Genomic DNA, 21255 nt, shown 5'->3' with positions numbered 1-21255 from the left:
ACTCTTCCCAGCTGTCCTGGGTTGTGTTGTCAGACGATCTGTGCAGTTATCATTTAATATTATCAATACAAACTCTTCCGATTCTCTAAACCAGTCCAGATGGTCATTTATTAAAGCTTATTTATCTGTGCATGCCATTAGCAATTACATTTAGCAGCTTATTCATTATTATTTTTGTGATCTTAACAGGAACCGTTTGATGCTGATGAGTATATTGAGAGACTGGCATGGAGAACACCTGGAGGAGGCTCCAAAGGAGGTCCAGAGGCATTTGACCCCAAAAAGTGAGTCTCAAAAGATTTATGATTGTCATAAACATACAAAACTTGACTTTTTAATGCATGTTTAGCTTCATTGATGTTAAATACCCTTTGACCTAAAGCTTAAATGTTTGAAATTAGTTTTGTAGACAAAAAAAAAATTGCTTATGTATGATTTTTTTTCTTGAAATGGTTGAGTTGGGATAGGAACTGAAAACAAGGTGTCAGTGTAGATGGCAAAGATTCTTAGGATGCAGCTCATGAAATCGGTAATGAGTGTGCAGAGTTGTACTGTTGGCTAGGCTATAGAAGCTGAAATATAAGATTGAATTAACATTTTTATTTCATGCTATAAACCCATTTCAATAGACACTGTAGTAGACTGAGAGAGAGGTGAATGCCATGGGATCTCGTAGTTTTGATTGTGCTTTACTATTCTAAAATATGGAAGAAATATTAATAAAGTCTTAGTAATTGCGCATACGTTTTTGATTGGTAGTGTAGTTTTTAGATTGTATTCATATTCAGCTCTGCAACTATTGCATTATTTAAATTCCTAAGACTGTTTATATAAGTGTGTTAGTGCTGCGTATGCATTATATAAATCTTAATTTTTACTTTATAGACATTAAACACTGATTTCTGTAGGATTGGACCATCCGTCATTCACAAAGTGAATTCACTGCATTTTTCATTTATTAAAAATACTAAGGAAAATTCATGTTTTTAGATACCGGCGAGATCCTAATAGTCTTAATAGCTCTATTTGGCACATTTTATTTAAATTAATTTGACATTTGTTCTAAAGTAAAGCAAACATATGCAGACATATTCTGTTATTTCTGGGTCTAGTTATACATAAATTGGCCCAAGAAAATATTTAGAAGCCTAAACCACACTTAAACTTGTTGTTGCCTTATAAAATGATGATTTTAAAGAAATAGCCTAGCAAAACATTGCACAAAAATTAGGTCAAATAAAAGAAGTTTAAATAGATGAAACAAAAGATATCTTGTTTTAAAATAAAGACAAATAGTTTGGACACTTTGCGATTGTCAAATATTGGACATGATGAACTCCGGTTGAGAGAACTTAACTGACTTCAAACATCTGCTGAAGCGTAGTTAGTAAAGTTAGCTGAGAGAAAACGTATAAAATGATGTATTTGTAAATGCCACTTGTTTTGCCACAGATATTGAGTTTTCTAATGCAGTGAAATTAGAAAGTGTCCTAAAACTTTAAGTTCCTTTTCTAATAAATTTATAGTATGGATGTAATCACAACATAACATTTTGTTGAAGTTTGACTAGTTTAGAGACAAAAGCATAAAAAAGACAAGAAGTTTACTTTAACACACACACAGACACAGCAAAAGTGCTTTTGACTGCCAGAGCAGAAACATCACCCCAAATTTTACACCAAGCTCTCAAATAACCGACCATGAAGAGGCTGTTGTGAGCTGGGCAAACCATTGACTTACAAATGATGGAAGAGAACAAATTTGAGGGGAAAAGATGGAGAGGAAAAAGAACTTAAGCTGCCAGCAGCGTTTAGGGAATTACGGTGATATGAGATTATATACTCATCACTTCAGAATGTTTTGCTACCACCCAGAGAATCCAAACTTGCTGAGTTGGAGCTTTTGACTTTGCTGTCCTACAAGTTCTCTGAAATGCAGCTGACGAAGCTTTTGGTTGTATGCGTGAGGTTTCCTAAATATACGCGCACAGTGCAGAGAGACACTTTTTATGAAGAACCACAATTTATGGTAACAGGCCATTAGCTTATTTGCTGCCGAGGTAAGTGCTTATGTGATCTTAACAAATAAGATGCTCTCCCTGGATGCTTTTTCGCTTCACAGTTTGAGATCAGTCTCTCAGATTTTTTCAGCATCTATTTGGAGAAGCGTTCATGAAAGATAAATGAATCTCAGCCCAGCATATACTGATCCCTGCCGTTGAGCTGGTTTCAGGATCTGGGAACAGAGCCTCAGGCATTTTCCTATGATTGGTCAGGTTTTATATAACATTTCCTCACAGATTACATGCTAGCCAAGCTAACTTAATTTGGGACATAAGCCTACATCGCGCAAATCAGACTGTGAAATGGGCCGTTTTTCAGTGTTCTGTGGACACAAAGAGTGTTCTTTGGAGCGCTCAGCAAAGCCTCCGCTCTAGTGTACTTTTCATGTATGAAAATGACTCCAGAGTTCTGGTTGTCAGCGATTCTCCACGTAGGCCATATGAACAAATTTCAACACCCAGTGGCACCCAAAAGTGTGTAACCACTTGGGGAAATGATAAATTATATGCATAACAATTAGTTTGCAAACGAACACAAATTTTCTGAGCATTTGGCAGCCCATATCTGTAAAATCTGATGATTATGTTATCCAGCAGTATGTTAAGTATTAACATTTTTATGTTCATTTTGTATTTGAGTATGTTAAGAACAGCATTCTTATGAAAGCAAGACCGTATGTTTAAATGTATTGACTTGTTTATTGTCTCAAATTTGCTTATTAGGTTAGTGACCTAGAAGTAGTACATAATAATTAATAATATTCTTTTCTTTCTTAGTTTTTTCATAAGTAATACAGATTTTCAGGGTGGTCTCAGACTTTGTACTCTGTTTTACATAAGTAAATCAGTAAAATATAATTATTAATAACTAGGGCTGTCAGATTAACGCGCTAACTTAATTAGTTATGAAAAAAATAACACAATTGAAATATTTTATCGCAACACACTGGCCCCGCCCTCTGACCTTTACTTCATCTTACATTTCATACAGTTGACAAATATGATGCAGGGTAAAAACTCCATAAATGCAGTTATACCATAAAATTCTAGATAGTGGTGCAAAAATGCCCCTGTATGTGTTTTTGTCTAATATTTATGTCACAGAATAAGCAATATCACAAGAGCAGCGAGAGCAATAATACACGAGTGCTGAAAGGGTTACTCCAGCCCAAAATGAAAATTTTGTCATTAATCACTTACCCCCATGTCATTCCAAACCTGTAAAAGCTTCGTTGGTCTTTGGAACACAATTTAAGGTATTTTGGATGAAAACCGGGAGGCTTGTGACTGTCCCAATTAACTGCCAAGTAAATACCACTATCAAGTCCCAGAAAATTTTTAAAGATAGTCCATCTGCCATCAGTGGTTCAACCGTAATTTTACGAAGCTATGAGAATACTTTTTGTACAAAAATAAAGATTTTATTCAACAATTCGTCTCTTCTGCATCAGCGTAGCGCCATTTTTGAGAGTATCCGCTGGGCGCAAACTGCGTACGCTGTTCTGTGTCAGCTGCACCACACAGATATGCTGTTTTCGTTCAAATCAAAGCATAAACAAATGTAGAAAATGTATCCGTGATATGCTGTTCTGTGTCAGCCGCATACGCAGTTTGCATCCAGCGGATACTCTCCAAAATGGTGCTACACTGACGCAGAGGAGACGAAATGTTGAATAAAGTCGTTATTTCCGTTTTGTTTTGTTGTGTACAAACAGTATTCTCGTAGCTTCATAACGTTATGGTTGAACCAGTGATGGCAGATGGACTATTCTAACAATGTCTTTCATACTTTGCTGGGCCTTGACAGTGGTAATTGTTTGGCAGTCAATGGGACAGTCACAACTAGCACAACCAGCCTCCCGGCTTTCATCCAAAATATCTTAAATTGTGTTCCGAAGACGAACAAAGCTTTTACGGGTTTGGAACGACATGGGGGTAAGTGATTAATGACACAATTTTACATTTTGGGTGGAGTAACCCTTTAACAGAATTGTTGTGCGACTCCAAGCAACATAGCGGTGTTTAGTTTCTGAATGAATCCGCATTTTGAACTAATCATGTGAATCAATGATTCAATAGCCTATTCATAAAATGAACCGTTTACTTCATTCCCGAATGATTCGAATGAATTAATGACTCATAGAGACATTTACCACCACCTGCTGGCAGATTCAGTTTCTTATTTGGAGTATCATTTCATATAAAAAAAAAATATTTTTAAACATTTAAAAGGGTAGTTCACCCAATTCATTTACCCATGTCCCCTCATGTCCTTTCTAACCTTTCTTTTGTGGAACATAAAAGAAGGCATTGTGAAGACTGTTGGTAACACAGCTGTTTTGCTTTACAGTGACTTTCATTGTATGAACAAAAAATACTGAGATGTTTCTCAAATTATCTTCTTTTTATGTTCCATAGTTTGTTAGACCATTGTAGCCTAAATGTTTGTGTAATAAATTTTATGTTGAGGAAAAAAAAGCAAAAAACTAACTGTCCCCAAACTTTTAAACAAGCTTCAAAAATAGGTAATTCAGAATGTATCACAGTTATGTCAAAACTGCCACCGCGCTAACATATGACTGCCCAGATTTATCAACCCACCTTTTTCAGCATACATACTGTACTGTCCATGCATACTCAGAAATAGTGTTGACACCAAGCATCTATTATTATCCATTACAAGTCAAACATATGTTATGTTTAAGCTTACTTGCAAGGCTTATGGAGTAATATATGATAGTGGTAGTTTTACATAATTATGTAGGCTATGCATGCACTGCATGAACTGTACACTTACAAGTTTTAGAATACAGAGGTGTTGTGAAACTAAATGAGGTTTTAGCTGAAAGACACCAAGAATGACATTAAGTGGACTTCAGGGGAAAACAATTAAAGGCTGCAAACATGTAGTGTTTTATTCCCTTTAATGAGTTTAAAGCATTTAAAATGCTTGTCAAGACAGAAATTGTGCTTTGCTGCCTGCAGCTCTTTAATGTCATGTCTTTGGTTCCAGGTTGCTGGAAGAGTTTGTGAACCACATTGAGGAACTAAAACAGCTGGATGAAAGAATTCAAAGGAAGGTGGAGAAGTTGGAGCAGCAATGTCACCGTGAAGCCAAGGAGTTTGCCCACAAGGTCCAAGACCTGCAGAGGAGCAACCAAGTTAGTGGCGTTTACATTTTGCACTTATTTTAACTATTTGCGGAGCCATGTGTTACTTCACCATGAATTATATTATGCATGCCTATAAATGTACCCCATTTAACCTTCACTTTCTTGTTATGCTTGTTTCAAAGGTAGCCTTCCAGCACTTCCAGGAGTTGGATGAACATATCAGTTATGTGGCCACCAAGGTGTGTCATCTGGGAGATCAGCTAGAAGGTGTTAATACTCCAAGGCAGAGGGCAGTGGAGGCTCAGAGACTCATGACATACTTCAACGAGTTCCTGGATGGAGAACTGCGCAGTGATGTCTTCAACAATCCTGACAAGGTCAGATTTACCAAGAGGACCACATTCAAACCACAAATGATGCAAAGGGCTACAATTACATATCAGGCTATATTTTAATTGATTTTCTGTGGGAAAAAAAGTCAGATTAATTTCAAGTGTAGCTACATCGTTCAGAATCATGGGCATGATCAGAGTAAATTCAGTTGTCATGTGGCGTCAGACGTACAGTGAGGATTACAGTTAATTGTGTTGTCAAATGTTTGTATGGTATAGCTTCTCTTTTTCGTCCTCATTTGTGGGAGATTATGCCATTTTGGCTGGTGAGCTGGTTATTTATTCATAACTAGGCATGTCAGAGGCCAAAAATAAATAAATGAGGGGCCAGTTGCACCAGCTGTGGGAAAGTTAGTTGCGACGTGTAGGGTCGCTACGTTATAACATATGCACTATTATATTAGCATAATTATGCATATGAAGTAAATACGAAAACATCAGGGTTGGAATAAAACACAGTGATGGAAGTGCATCATAAGCTCATGTGTTACCTGACAGATTTCAGTCACTTAGACATAAATAATAATGTTGACATTTACATTTACATTACATTTCAAGAGAACATTGTGAACAAATGAATTAGTAACTCTTCAACATGGACTTGATCTAAACACCACACCTATATGTGCATTGTGCATATCAAATAAAATTAATTTTACTAAATAAATGTCACTTATGCTTTATATCAGTATTTATTTATTGCTCCTTACATATACAGTTTTTGAATTTATTTAAATATAAAACTTAAGTATCTTTAGTATTTTTACAAATTACGCAAGTAAAGAATTGAAGTTAAAATCAACTTTAACAGGATAAACTGAGATTCATGCACAATTTGAAGTCTGCTATTGGATCATTGAAGGTAAATGCTGTTATTATGCGACTTTGCATTACTTTACAAAGAGCTTACAGCAAACTAGCTACGTTCTTCCTTAAAGGAATAGTTCACCAAAAAATGAAAGTTTTTGTCGTCATTTTCTCACCCTCATGGTGTTTCAAACCTGTATAAGTTTCTTTCTTATGTTGAACACAAAAGAAGATACTTTGAAGAATTTTGAAGAACCAAACAGTTGTTGGTCCCTATTGACTTCCATAGTAGGGGAAAAAATACTATGGGAGTCAGTGGGGACCAACAATGATTACCAGCATTCTTCAAAATATCTTTTTATGCTCAATGTAAGAAATAAACACATACAGGTTTGGAACAACATGAGGGTGAGTAAATGATGACAAAAATTCTGGGTGAACTATCCCTTTAAGAACTAAATGGTGCAACAAATTAAGTACAGACATAGTTGCAAACTATCTAGTAGTTACTTAACCCTTGACATGGGCTTTATGTTCCAATTTAAGTAACAATTTATGAACACCTGGTGCAACTCTACCCATGACAGGCCCAATCCAGTTGAGTAATTGTGGGTGTATATCCATGTTGCCTATAGATTTCAGATTTTTGGGGAAAACTGGACTTTCTAGACAGTGGTCCATGTTGAAGTTGTAACCGAAGCAACTGTTGCAACAAAAGCCGATAAAATTTTGTTCGTTCGCAACAGTGATGCATACTGCCATAATGGATGCCTGAGGCTAATATATATGGCCTGCTTAGATGTTGATGTACGCCAGCTTAATTGGAAATGCCACTTTATAAATTAATCTCTCAAGTCACTCGGTAATGATGTGACCAACCCTGGGTGGCAAGTCTTACGTCTTCTGATGCTATTAGCATAAGGCCACCAACATGCTTCCAGAGAGTCATGTGGGAATATACCCGCCAGACTTTTCAATATTTCTCAAGACGTACACGCCTCCAGAAGAGAAAAGAGGGGAAGTGAGAGGAGCTGCCGGTGAATAGCTGAGGGGGGAAGGAGAGAAGAGAAATGGAAGGAACGAAGGCTGGGTTAATCCCTGTGAAAGGGAGGGCCGGGCCCAGGCAGCGAGGAGACAAGCGCCGGTAAAACCCCCTACTGCTGGGAGACGGCTACATCACTTACATGGGATTTAGCTAATCTTAGCTGGGGGACAGATACTTAGAAAACCTCGGCGAGAAGAGCGGAAAAGGGATGGATCCACCTCACGGGAGCACAATAATGATGTTAGCTGAGGCAGGCAGGAAAAGGAGAGTGGGAACAGAGGATATGTGGACGGCAGGGCCTTTCGGATCGCCTTTTTCTTCTCCTCGTCCATCACGCTTGAAGGGAGAGGTGGGGGGTTCTTGTCAGGGTCCTGTTTTTGCCTAGACCTCCTACCTGCCTATGGGGACAGATTATGGGAGGTGATTTGCAGAGGGATTAGCCGTAGTCCATTCTTAATAGTCATGAGTGAGCTTAAGGTGTTGGCTGGGCATCGGCTGACGGACGGGGGTTAAGGTCTGATGATGATGAGGTTCAGGTGTGCGGGGCTGAGCTAACTCTTATCATCCTCATGGTGGACAAGCAGAGTTAGGGACATACGCGAGAGGGACAGATTTACCGTAAGCCGATCCCCAGATTTAAGGGTGCTGCCTCTGGCCTCTGTTTGTGTGCTGAGGTGCCTGTCCTGTAGTGACCGTTTTCCCACTCTCACCATGGTCTGTTCTCATCCCAAACAGATAAAAGAAGCTGCAGACATCATTCAGAAGTTGCACCTGATCGCTCAGGAGCTGCCGTTTGATAGGTAAGCGACCTGCCGATGGATTCTAGGCCATATTGGAAGTTCGGGGGAATGGTGTAGTAATGTTGTGCTATACAAGAGATCATATAAACAGCACTGATGACATGTTGAAAGCCAAAGTATACTTCGGTTTTTAATGTGTATGCTGTGTATTCATACAGGCAAATACTTAACCTTCCAAAGTATACTCCATTTGATAGTGTACTAGAGTATGCAGGCGTTCAAGACATGCACAGGAGAAAGTTTAATCTTTGTTCAGTATCTGTGCTGTTTCTCTCCAGACGTTATAACTAGGGATGTCAATTTTCAATCATTCCCTTGATCGATTGTCATTTAAATTAACGATCAATTAATCGTTAACATTAATACTGCAAAATGCGTCTATTGCACTGGCATATAGTCACCGGCATGACAGGATGTGCAAATGCCACTCAAAATGCCAGCTTCCTCACCCTAATTAAAGGGGTTTTTAGTCTAAATAAAAGACTAATAGCAGGTAGGGTTGGTCGACATATTGAACGCGATAATCATGCGCATCTCGTTAGTAAAGCTGGTTCCGTGATTAGCGGGACTGGCGAAATGCGCATGACAATCGTGTTCGATATATCGCCCAGCCCTAGTAGCAGGATTGTAAAATTAATTAATGTGATTATGATCATTTGATAAAATGAAGAAAGCGCACCGTAGTTACGTTTGGGATCAATATACTTCGTTGGCACATATCATGCCACAGAGACCACTGAATTTGTCTTTTTATATAGTTTCATGATGCACGTTGTTGTATTTTAATGGGGTCATCGGATGTCCATTTTGCACAAGCTGATATGATTCTTTAGGGTCTTAATTAAAAGTCTATGACATACTTTGGTTAAAATTTCTCAATAGTAGTGTAAAAAACACCTTTTTAAACCTGTGAAAATCAGCTCTGTTTTTAGCAAGCCATTATTGTCCATGTTGCTTTAAATGCTAATGAGCTCTGCTCGCCCCGCCCCTCTCTTCCGTGGAGTGATGAGCAGACTGTAAACTTCAGCTGCGAAACTGGATAACTAGCACATTATTAGGAAAGGCGATTTGCAAAGATTCATAAAAAACCCTTATACTCACTTCTGTAGGTGAAGCTGGATCACGAATGATTCGCACGAACATAGACACATTTAGGCAGATTGGGGATCGGCGCATTCACTTCAAAGCGAAAGTAACATTAATCCCCTGCATCTTCAGCGGCTCAGATGTCGGGAGTAAATGACGGCTGCTATATTCATTATTGCATCCAACAACAAAACACCTCAATTGCTTAATCGAAGACATCTTGTCTTCCCCTGCACCGGAGTTGACACAATGGCGGTCGGACTGTTTACAGCTTTGTTTTACCGGTTGATCACAAATGTAATAGCCTAATATTTAATGTTTCTTTTGCCAAATCCTCACCATCTCAGGCGCGAGTGAAATTAGACAAACTTGGGGGGGCGCATATCCTAAAAGGTTGAAAACCCCTGATTTAGGGAACAAATTACTGAAACATGGACTGTGGTCACGAATTAATATGTCGTAGGAACGAAGTAAGAAGTTGTAGGAATGAAGTATGTCCTGCTCATGTCCAAAACGCAAAACTGTGACATTTCATTCACTGATGCTCTTCACTCGGCAGCACTAAAACCAGCTGCGCATATATTACTTTCCGGCAACCCACCAAAAAAAGCTTGATGATTTTAGGTTTGAAAAGGATGATAATTCATACAAAAAAAAAAAATGATGAAAATGTAAATATTAGCATTGTATTTTTTGTGTACTATAAAATAATTGTATTTTTATTTAATTTATTTACCTGTTCTTTTTCTGACTGTTGTTTCATTTCGACTGTGAAACAACAGCCCAGGCCGATGTTGCCATCTTGCTAAACAAATAAATAATTAAGGCACAAAAAAAAAACATTTGCATGTGCAACCTGAGAGACCTAGAAACATCGGGCTATATGCATCCTGTTTTGATGACTATGCATGAGCACTGTATGTAAACCCTAGTGTATGTCTAAAAATCAAAGTATACTTTGGGCTTAAATCTGAAATATGCAAGTTCTGCGCCACACACTGAAATGTGCAAGTTCTGCATCAAACTGGTTTCCAAACACCTCTCCAATCTTTCTTTTGTAATATTTGTACTCCAGCTTGAAGAAAATACAACAGGCAAATTTCAAAGCAAGCACATGTGGTAATGCACTGGCCAAAACTTAACAGGCGCAAACTTTTTCATTCACATAGTTTGTTTTGACTGTGTCTGAGATCTAAGCAAAAGTTCAAACATTTTTGTTGTGATATTCTCTCACTGATCATCTGTTGTGTCTTGGGCTGATTTTTATTATTATTATTAATTGCCTCCTCCTCTCTTTCCCATGCTTGTTTTCCTTATGTCTCTATTCAGATTTTCTGATGTCAAGGCCAAGATAGCAAGTAAGCAGCAGTAGACTAAACAAGGCAACAATGTTATTTACATATTGGCTAAATATGCAGTGTTAACATAAACCCTGTGTTTGTTTGAAAGGTAAATATCATGACCTTGAGCGTCAGTTGATCCAGGAGTTCACAGCAGCTCAGCGAAGGGGAGAGATTGGGCGCATGCGTGAGGTGGCAGCAGTCCTGCTACATTTTAAGGTTTGTTGGGAGATACAGTGAAGAGCGCTTAGGATCATAATAGTTTTATTTTGGACATTGTTGTATAATGTGAAATTATTATTTCTTATTCTTATCTTATTTGTTACAGGGTTATGCTCACTGTGTGGATGTCTACATCAAGCAATGCCAAGAGGTACCAGACTGAATCTGAGACTATTTAGTGTTTTATTTATCTGCCAAGAGTAAACTTTATCTTAGGCCCAGTGTTTGTACTGTTATACTACCAGTGTCTTTTGGTGTTTGTAGGGAGCGTACATGCGGACGGATGTATTTGAAGACATTGCAATTCTGTGTCAGCGGGTTAATAAACAAGTTGGGGAAGTTTTCTGCAGTCCAGAGACTGTCATGGCTAAACTCATTCAGAGCATCTTTGAGAATAAGATACAGGTACGTAACGCATGTGCACATTAACAAATGGCATAACTATGTTTGGTAAAGCTGTTGCTCATGCTTTATGTAAGGGATGTGAACGAATGAAATTTTGCCTGGTGGGCGATTTAAAGAGGAAAAAAAGTGGCACAAGCTATATCTAGGGACCAGGTTTTAATACAAACTTGGGGAGGGCCAATAAACAACTAACCAGAACACAGTAGCAAACACTAGCAAATATCCAAGCATTACAGCTGTGAGTTTTACACAGGTACTACTTTTTTTTTTTTTTTCTTCAGAACACATAAAAATCTGGTGGCAGCTCAATCAATCTGCCTATACACTCCAAGACTTGATGCATAATCTATTTTAACATATCAGATTTTCCCATCAGTTACCATCACTTCAGTTCAGTGCAAGCTCAGTGAGCTCTGCATTCTCACAAAAACTCCCATTATGATTGTAAAAGCTATCTACCCTGCACAATAAATCTCTTATTTACATCATGTTTACAGTTTGTTGATTATAATGATCAATGCTGAAAAAGCATGTTGTAAATAGAAACATTTGGTGCTTAAAATGCGCTAACAAAAATACACATAGGAATGGCTCAGATCGTCCGTTTTATGATTTTAGGCTCATGTCAAAGAAAGACTAGATGAGACCCGCAACTCTGATGTGGAGCAATACCTCAAGAACCTCTATGACCTCTATACACGGTATCAATCAGTTTTTCATTATTATTAATTATTAAAATGGTTGACTTTGCTCTCATCAAACACTGTTTTTGTCTCGTCTGAAATGGTTCAAAGTCTCAAATATATGTGAAATGAATGTGCTTTACTGAACACCAGCTTCGAAGAGTTATAACCCATTTGTTTTTAGGACAACGGCACTGGCTGCTAAACTCTCAGACTTTAACTTGGGCTCAGACAAGCACACGTTTCTATCTAAGCTGATAAAGAATATATTCTCCTGTTATCTGGAGAGCTACATAGACATGGAGCGACAATATCTGCAAAGCCGCAGTGGCATGATTCTTCAGCGCTATTACGACTCTAAGAACCACCAAAAACGACCTGTAGGCACTGGAAGGTGAGGAACTATTGGTTTGTTTGGTTTTCCCAGAGTTACTCTGAAAGCTTAGAGGTGTTTTGTCAAATACATGTCTTTGATAGATTTCTTACTGTTACTGCCATCTCTTCTACACATTTTGACAGCATCCAGGAGCTAAAAGAGAGGATCAGACAACGCACTAACTTGCCTCTGGGACCTAGTATTGACACACATGGAGAGACTTTGCTCTCACAAGAGGTTGTAGTCAACCTGCTGCAGGAAACCCGACATGCCTTTGAGAGATGCAACAAGGTATAAGAATTTTAAGCACTGCTTTAGTACAAAAACATCTCTAGGCTTTTGTTTCTGTTGGAAGTTGTGAGCTGTAAACATTAGCATAATAGACCCTCTTTCTGTTATTGTTGCAGTTGTCAGACCCAGCAGATCTACCAAAAAATGCCTTCTCCATTTTCTTGCTTTTGGTGGAGTATCTGTGTGTGGACCATATAGACTACGCCCTTGAGATTGGGCTGTCAGGTACGGTAGACACAATCTAAAACACAGAACAGTTCATAATAAAATGTTGCACAATAATGTAATTATAGGTTTGTCCAAATTAAGGTTGTAATTGTAAACTAAACTGAAAAGGTTGAAATTGAAATTTAAAAAAATTTAATAAAAAAAAAAAATTATCCCAAATAAAAAATGACTGGAAAATTGCTGCAAAAATTATGAGAATTACTACCATTATGGAGAAAAGCCAAGCACAGGGCAATTAAATGAAAAAATAGTTAAAAACTGGTCTGGAAAATCATGAGAATTAATAAAATATTCAAGTAATGGAAATTTCTTTTGTGAATGTAGGTTATTCTTGCTCTGTTCTAACATATTTAATCAGATAGATATTGCTCTTATATAGAGCTAAACTTGCTTGAAAGTCACAATGATTTTTGACTTGTAAGCAAATTTTGTTGGGTGGTTCCTACCAGACAAGTTCACGAGATTGTCTGAATGATTTATTATTGCATCATTCTGAAAAGGAATCAAAATAAGTTTTAAAAAATATTAACCAAATGATCTCCATGACCCCATGAGAAATCATTGAAATTTGTATGAACTGTTATTTACAAATTAAGGGAGTCCAGATACTGGATACAGTCCATTACACAAAAAGCATGTTGTCCCCAGTCTCCTTTTATCCCTAAATATAAAAACTAAATGAAAAAATATAATGTACTGAAAAACATAAAAAATGTGAAGCTATTACAGCCTTGGTTTAAAAGAGTTTGAAGTAAAATTGACACAATTATTCAAAAACAATAGTCTATTTTGTGCAACATAATAAAAAAACAAATGATACTCATTAGATGTGTAATTCATTTACATGTTTTATCATTCTTGTAATGCTACAAAAATAAATTTTTACAAAGTGGTTGGTTTGTGCAGTTCAGTTTAGTCTCTGTCAGCTAGTCATGGGTCGCATGGTTTATGTTGAGATTGTTCTATACATGGCGACCACAGGAAGAAGATTCCTTCATCCCCAAATGTGTTCCGTTGTAGCTGTGTGCCAATAGGTTTCCGTACTAAACTATTATTATGTGTAAGTGAACCGTAGTGCTTTTGTAGTCGAAAGAGGCAATGAGAGTTCATTTGAAATTTTTCACTACAACATTGTGATTCTGTTCAAGTGTTAAATATGATCATTGTTACGTGGCTTGAAGGAAGTGTTGGTTCCACCTCTAATCAAACACATCAAATCAAATGAATGAATCTGAAATGGACTTTACATGCCAATACTTTCTTTTTTGTCTTTTGACTTGCACAGCCATCCCGTCTGCGGATGCCAAAAATGCCAACCTTTACTTTTTGGATGTGGTTCAGCAGGCCAACACAATCTTTCATCTCTTTGACAAGCAGTTTAACGATCATCTTATGCCTCTTATTAGGTCAGTTTGACCGACTTTGTTTCACTACCTTCTGTCTCTTTGTTTTTGCAACCACTGGCTGGTGTCTTTACCATTACATGTGTTTGAACTCTAACCCCTGTAGCTCCTCTCCTAAGCTGACGGAGTGCCTGCACAAGAAGAAAGAGGTGATCGAACAGATGGAGGTGAAGCTGGACACCGGGATTGATCGGTTGGTTTAAAACTTCAGAAAACTGTTTAATGGAACTTCATCTTAACCAAAGTGTATCTTTGACTTAACTGCAGTTTCTGTGACCTTTTCTTATGTTTCCTTGATCTTAGGACACTAAATTGCATGATAGGCCAGATGAAGCACATTCTGGCAACTGAACAGAAGAAAACAGACTTCAAGCCAGAAGACGAGAACAATGTCATGATACAGTACACTACAGTAAGAACTTGTACTCTATAATAATTGTCTTGTGAATCTTATATTAGTGCAATGAAAAGATTCTCTGAATAACATTAACGCACTTTAGAAGTATTTTTAGTATTAGTAGCCATATTCTGCCTGATTTTTCTGTTTAATGTCATCTTTCCTGTGCTCTTTCTTCAAGGCGTGCTCAAAGGTGTGTGCCTATGTGAGCAAGCAAGTGGAACGTGTGCGGCGGTCCATGGATGGTAAAAATGTGGACACGGTTTTGACTGAGCTGGGAGTGCGGTTCCATAGGCTGATCCACGAGCACCTGCAGCAGTTCAGCTACAGCTCCATGGGTGGTATGCTAGCCATCTGTGATGTGGCAGAATACCGCCGCTCAGCCAAAGATTTCAAGGTAAGGAGAGGTCAGAGGTTTTATTTTTGCAACCTCATGGCATTGTAATGTTTAGTTTTTTTTTGTAATTATGTCATCAATTACTCAACCCAATGTTGTTCCAAACCTGTAAGCCTTTTGTCTATCTTCGTAACACTTCGTAAAACCTGAGAGATTTCTGTCCCTTCACTGAATGTCAATTTCCCCAAAAAATGAATGCTTCAAAAGGTTCATGAAGACATTGTAAAAGTAAATTTTTAATCTTGCAGTTTAATCAAAGTCTTTTGAAGAGACATGATTACTTGAATAGGAGATCTGGAAAGATCTTTTATATGTAAATAAAAAGGCTTTTATTTACATATAAGCATTGATTAGTGCACACATAGCTTATCAAATACAGTAAAAGCTCAACAGTAACTTATTGGTTCTAATGGAAGCTCAAACATGATTGCATGGCACGAAAGAACAAACTACTTTGGCTTTGTATTATAACCAGCTGCATCTGAGAAGGTTTTTCACGTCTTCTGCATAGATTATGAGAGAAAATCTGAATTTAAATTCATTTATATATGGGAAAATGAAATAAAAGGCTCTGAATATTTCACTTTATTGATTACAAATTTAAACAGAATACTCTTTTTCTATCGCGGATTTCATGTGTGGTGATGCCTTAATTATATACATAGTGCTGCTTGAAAGTTTGTGATTCCTTTAGAATTTTCTATATTTCTGTATAAATATGACCCAAAACACAATCAGATTGTCCTGAAAGTAGACCAGGAGAACCCAATCAAACAAATGAGACACAAATATTTTCTTTGTCATTTATTTATTTAGAAAAAGATCCAATATTACATATCTGTGAGTGACAAAAGTATGTGAATCTCTAGGATTAGCAGTTAATTTGAAGGTGAAATTAGAGTCCATCTGTTCAGAGGTTTTTTCAATCAGTGACATGACATCAGGTGTCAGTGCATGCCCTGCTTTATTTATAGAACAGGGATCTATCAAAGTCTGATCATGTTTGTGGAAGTGTATCATGGCACAAACAAAGCAGATCTCTGAGGACCTCAGAAAAAGAGTTGTTGTTGCTCATCAGGCTAGAAAAGGTTACAAAGCCATCTCTAAAGTGTTTGGACTGCACAAGTCCACAGCCAGACAGATTGTGTACAAATGGAGGAAACTCAGGACCACTGTTACCCTCCCCAGGAGTGTTTGACCAACAATGATCGCTCTTAAAGCAAGACTTGTAATAGTGAGGTTGCAAAGAAACACAGGGTAGCTTCTATGCAACTAAAGGTCTTTATCACATTGGCTGATGTTAATGTTTTTGAGCCCACCATCAGCAGAACACTGAACAACCATGGTGTGCATGACAGAGTTGCAAGGAGAAAGCCACTCGTCTCCAAAAAGAACATTGCTTCCCCGTCTGCAGTTTGCTAAAGATCATGTGGACAAGCCAATGGGTTATTGGAGAAATATTTTGTGGACAGATGAGACCAAAATGGAACTTTTTGGTTTTAATGAGAAGCATTATGTTTAGAGAAAAGAACAGACTGCATTCAAGCATAACAATTTTAAAGGAACACTTTAACACGATATGGCTAGGAACTATACTCTCATTCTGGCGTAATAATCAAGGAACTTTCCTGCCCTACCATGGGTGCAGCAGGCGCAGTGATATTACGCAGCGCCTGAAAGTAGTCCCTAGCTATATCACAACTAGTTACCTAGCTGGGGACTACTTTCAAGCGCTGCGTAATGACCAAATGCTAATGGTATAATCCGATTCAATGGTCTATGCCAGTGCTTCTCAAAGTCCGGATTCCGGTCCGGATCCGGACCCGGAGGGAATTCAATCCGGACCCGCTTCTATTTCATATTTCAAGAACACTAATTATATTTCCTACTTTGATAAACGCAAGTTTGATAAACTTGTAAATCATTTGTTTATTTATTCTTATTTTTTTATGTCTTTTTGGAGAAGGTCCGAAATTGCAGGCGAGATATTGAAACTTTTCCTTCATGACGTTGTCATCATGACATCCAGTGAGCGTATGACGTTTGACATAATCGGGCGACATTTCACCGCTAATATTTTTATTTTTTTGTTTTGTTTTGCTATCACTTATATTATGGCAATTTGTCTTATAGCAGTGCCCAGTGTATACATTTATTTGTGGTGGCTTGTCACAATATCAAAACTGACCGCTACAAATAGATTTTACAAAAGGCTTATACTTCGTTGAATAAACTGTGCACTACGCGTTTCAAAAATAAAATGCTTTTTATATGACTGTATCTTTTAAAAGAACCGTCCGTTTTCTTCAGAAAAGCTTTGATGCCAATTTTCATTTGGTCTTTCCTGTAATGGCTGATAAAGTAGCGCTTATTTGATTACAGTCGTTACCGGGGAAACAGCTTTATATCACGCTCCAACAGCGCCTCCTGCTGGCAGAGAATCAACTTGCATTTGCTAGTCTGCGGGAAACACTGGTGTCTGTCAGCAAACATAAACAAAAAAGCATGCTTCAGAACTGTTTTGAGAAGGTGCTTAAGTTTTGAGCCATGTATTATTACTATGAATCAGGCTACTACTACTACTCTTACTATCTTGTGCCCTGCAATAACCATTTACGCAAACTCTCTTTTGATATAAAGGGGAAAAAAAGAGAAAATCGGCCCAAAAAAATCAGCATCATGTATCGGCCATATAGGCTGCCCTGATTTCTAAATATCGGCATTGGCCAGAGAAAAAAACATTATAGGTCGACTTCTACTGCTGACACGTAAATGAATTGTTTTGCCACTTTTGCACTTGTTATTAAAGTATTTTGAATGCAAAGGGAACCTTTTTTTTTTTTAAATTAGTGTTTATTTGTTATATGTTATGTATGCTTATTAAAAACACGTTTTGTAATAACCAATTGTTCCGGACCTTTGACACTGATGAAAATTCAGATTTGGACCTTTGAATGTAGACTTTGAGAACCCCTGGTCTATGCTAAGGTAAGCTAAAAGTGCTACCGCCAGACCCGGAGATCGGCTGAATGGATTCAAAAATGGTAAAACTCAACTGTTTAACTCTTGGGGAGTTGTAAAATGAGCCTATTTCCAAAAAAGTGGAGTGTTCCTTTTAAACCATCTGTGAAACATGGTGGTGGTAGTATCATGGTTTGGGTCGGTTTTGCTGCATCTTGGCCAGGATGGCTTGCCATCATTGATGGAACAATGAATTCTGAATTATACTACTAAATGCTATAGGTAAATGTCAGGACATCTGTTCAAGATCTGAATCTCAAGAGAAAGTGGGTCATGCAGCAAGACAACGACCACAAGCACACAAGTCATTCCAACTAAGAATGGTTAAAGAAGAATAAAGTTAATGTTTTGGAATGGCTGAGTCCGGACCTTAATCTAATTGAAATGTTGTGGAAGGTCCTGAAGCAAGCAGTTCATAGGAGGAAACCCACCAACATCACAGAGTTGAAGCGGTTTTGTACGGAGGAATGGGCTAAAATTATTACAAGCTGTTGTTAATGACTGATCCGCAGTTACAAGAAATGTTTAGCTGCAGTTATTGCTGGAAAAGGGGTTCACACACCAAATACTGAAAACAAAGATTCACATTCTTTTGCCACTCAAGATATGTAACACTGGATAATTTCTCTCAATTAATAATTGACAAAGTATATATTTTTTCTCATTTGTTTGATTAGCTTCTCTTTGTCTACTTTCAGGATTTGTGTGAAAATCTGATGATGTTTTTGGGTCATATTAATCCAGAAATATAGAAAATTCTAAAGGGTTCACAAACTTTCAAGCACCAAGAGGTTATAATGTTCATTGGTTAATGGTTATTGGCCAAAAATATATGCAATTAATTACTGAAAACAGTTTTTGTAAATTGGTGTTACACAAACATTAATTTAATACTTTTAGATTTAAAAAAATTTAAGAAATGAAGAGTTTTATTTAGTAGGGATTCATTACATTGATCAAAAGTGACAGTAAAGACATTTTATAATGTTAGAAAATGTTTATTTTTCAAATAATTGCTGTTCTTTTGATCTTTCTATTCATCCAAGAATCTGACAAATCAGTTGTTGTTGTTTTTTTTAATTAAAGAGAATAAAAATGACCAATAATGAGAGAAATGTAATCTGTTTCTCCCCTGCAACCAACCAGTAATGAAACTTCTTGCTTAGGAAATAGTCAAACTCTGCAGGAAAGTCAATATTTATGTGTGTGGTGTTAATGAACAGCATTGGGAATTATTTTCATTGATAAATGGATCTTTTCAACCGTTTTTAGTTTTCCAAATATATGCACTAATGTGTTAGACTAACAGCTGCATGACAATCCTCCGCAGGTTCCTCTTGTGCTCCAGCTCTTCGACACGCTTCATGCTCTGTGTAACCTTCTGGTTGTTGCCCCGGACAACCTCAAACAGGTGTGCTCTGGAGAGCAGCTGACCAACCTTGACAAGAACCTCCTCCACGCTTTCGTCCAACTGAGAGTAGACTATCGCTCAGCCCGACTGGGACGGCATTTCAGCTAAAGACTGGCAGGGCTGCCCAATGACCGCAAAGCCTACAGAACTGCCGTCCGTTCAGAGCTGCGAAAAATACAAGTGGTCAACCTTGAGTGGCTTTTGAATTGTCTTTGTCTATGATTCAGTGTGAAAATTAAACTTTGTGTTAAACGAACAAAAGAGCAACTGTTTCCAAGCCCAACACTTCCCAGGTTGCTCAATTTTAAGTTGCGTGTTTTGTTCTATATACAGGTTTTAATGCGAGCATAGTGTTTTGCTCATATTTTGTTTATGATATAATTTTAAAAGGATATATAATGAGGGTAGAGGGCTGTTTTGTAAATTTTTCCCTGTGTCTTCGGCATCTAATGGAGAGAGGATGATCATCTCCGATAGATGAACTGAAGTGGGCCACTCGAATGATCCTGCCACTGGACTTGGGTGGTCAAGAGACTCATTTTTATTTGCTTTTATTTTGATTGTGCCAAATCCATCCTCTGTGGCTCTACATGGAGGAAAGGGGTGGTTCTGCACGCTGCTCTGGATCAGTGAGTTTGTCCAGCTCATTTCACTCAGGCTCTTGTGCACACATTGGGCTTCAAAGAGAAGACAATTACTGTTTTGAGCTGAACAATACAAATGTTGCCATGCTTTGAAAGGTAATTTTGTTCTAAAACCATTTCATACTCTTAAAAATACCATCTTCAATGGTTTTAAACACGAGTGTATTAATTTTAAGATTAATTTAGAGATGTTTAAGGCTGAATTCTGTCAAAAAAACAACAATAGAATGGTTTCCATGCTGCCCTGCCACCTGCAAAGCGATGCTAAAATATAACTTCATACATGAACAACAGTTATTTTGGAGATGCAAATGAAAAATATTGCATCTGTTATTACAACTGCTTACTAAAATTGAAGTAAAATTTGCATATGCTGAGATAGCATTAACATAATTAAAAAACAAAATACATGAGGCAAGCAGCATTGATAGTTGTATGAGGTTTCTAAGGGCTCAGGTCACACACTGTTGTTGTTATTTTAATTAAGGACTGATGATCTGATTCTCAATTAGGACTTTGCTTGTTTAATTCTGACATTTGTATGGATTTTCTGGAGCTCAGTGATTAGAAATGTGGGCGTTGCCACCAGTCACACACCATTAATCCAATCCACTTTCATGTGACAGGGATGTGTTGAATGCAGTAATGTCATATGACAAGTTGAACTCTAACCCTTAACCTCTGATGAAGAGGCAGGGGTCAAGATCTTTGACCTCAAGGAATGACCTAGGTGTTAGACTGTTAGAAAGGAATAGATGGTCTGATTCTTGCTTCCGTTATACTGTACTGATTTCAAAAATGAATTATGTCAAAATGATGCTATATGAGCTGATTCGTGTGTACAAGCTGCTCATTATAATCAATTATTTCCAAAAAATAAAATGTGTGAAACAATGTGACATGTTTTATTGAGGTCTGTTCCAAAGCCAGAGGGTTATTAGGTTACTATTATGCAGTACATTTTCATTTCTAAAGCATATCTTAATAAATTAGATGAAACATGATCCAAAATATAATTAAATGGTGAACATAAGGGTGAATTTCAAATAATTTCACTACTTTGGTTTGAGCAGATGTTGCCATTTTTGCATTTATTTGTCTATTTTTAAATTTGGAATAAAAGCATGATTTC

General features: G+C 37.5%; 1 protein-coding gene across 2 annotated transcripts in view; it reads left to right on the top strand.

Moving 5' to 3' along the window:
• The window catches only part of LOC306850515 (exocyst complex component 5), a 21784-nt gene extending 529 nt beyond the window's left edge, over window positions 1–21255 (top strand). Inside the window, exons 2-18 of one of the 2 annotated variants that reach the window (XM_079386180.1) lie at window positions 190–284; window positions 5076–5227; window positions 5362–5552; window positions 8155–8219; window positions 10635–10663; window positions 10755–10864; window positions 10974–11018; window positions 11132–11272; window positions 11891–11973; window positions 12140–12349; window positions 12475–12622; window positions 12739–12847; window positions 14136–14256; window positions 14360–14446; window positions 14557–14665; window positions 14832–15047; window positions 19399–21255. In XM_079386180.1, coding sequence (XP_079242306.1) covers window positions 190–284; window positions 5076–5227; window positions 5362–5552; window positions 8155–8219; window positions 10635–10663; window positions 10755–10864; window positions 10974–11018; window positions 11132–11272; window positions 11891–11973; window positions 12140–12349; window positions 12475–12622; window positions 12739–12847; window positions 14136–14256; window positions 14360–14446; window positions 14557–14665; window positions 14832–15047; window positions 19399–19587 — 2100 coding nt within the window. In that variant the 3' untranslated portion in view covers window positions 19588–21255. Of the gene's footprint in view, window positions 1–189; window positions 285–5075; window positions 5228–5357; window positions 5553–8154; window positions 8220–10634; window positions 10664–10754; window positions 10865–10973; window positions 11019–11131; window positions 11273–11890; window positions 11974–12139; window positions 12350–12474; window positions 12623–12738; window positions 12848–14135; window positions 14257–14359; window positions 14447–14556; window positions 14666–14831; window positions 15048–19398 lie in introns of both variants that reach the window. The other variant, XM_079386181.1, reaches the window with a different exon arrangement.

This window comes from Barbus barbus (assembly GCF_936440315.1).
Source record: "Barbus barbus genome assembly, chromosome: 30".
In the NCBI taxonomy this organism is placed as follows: domain Eukaryota; kingdom Metazoa; phylum Chordata; class Actinopteri; order Cypriniformes; family Cyprinidae; genus Barbus; species Barbus barbus.
The sequence above is the reverse complement of the archived record's forward strand: the minus strand, read 5'-3'. Positions and strand labels throughout refer to the sequence as shown.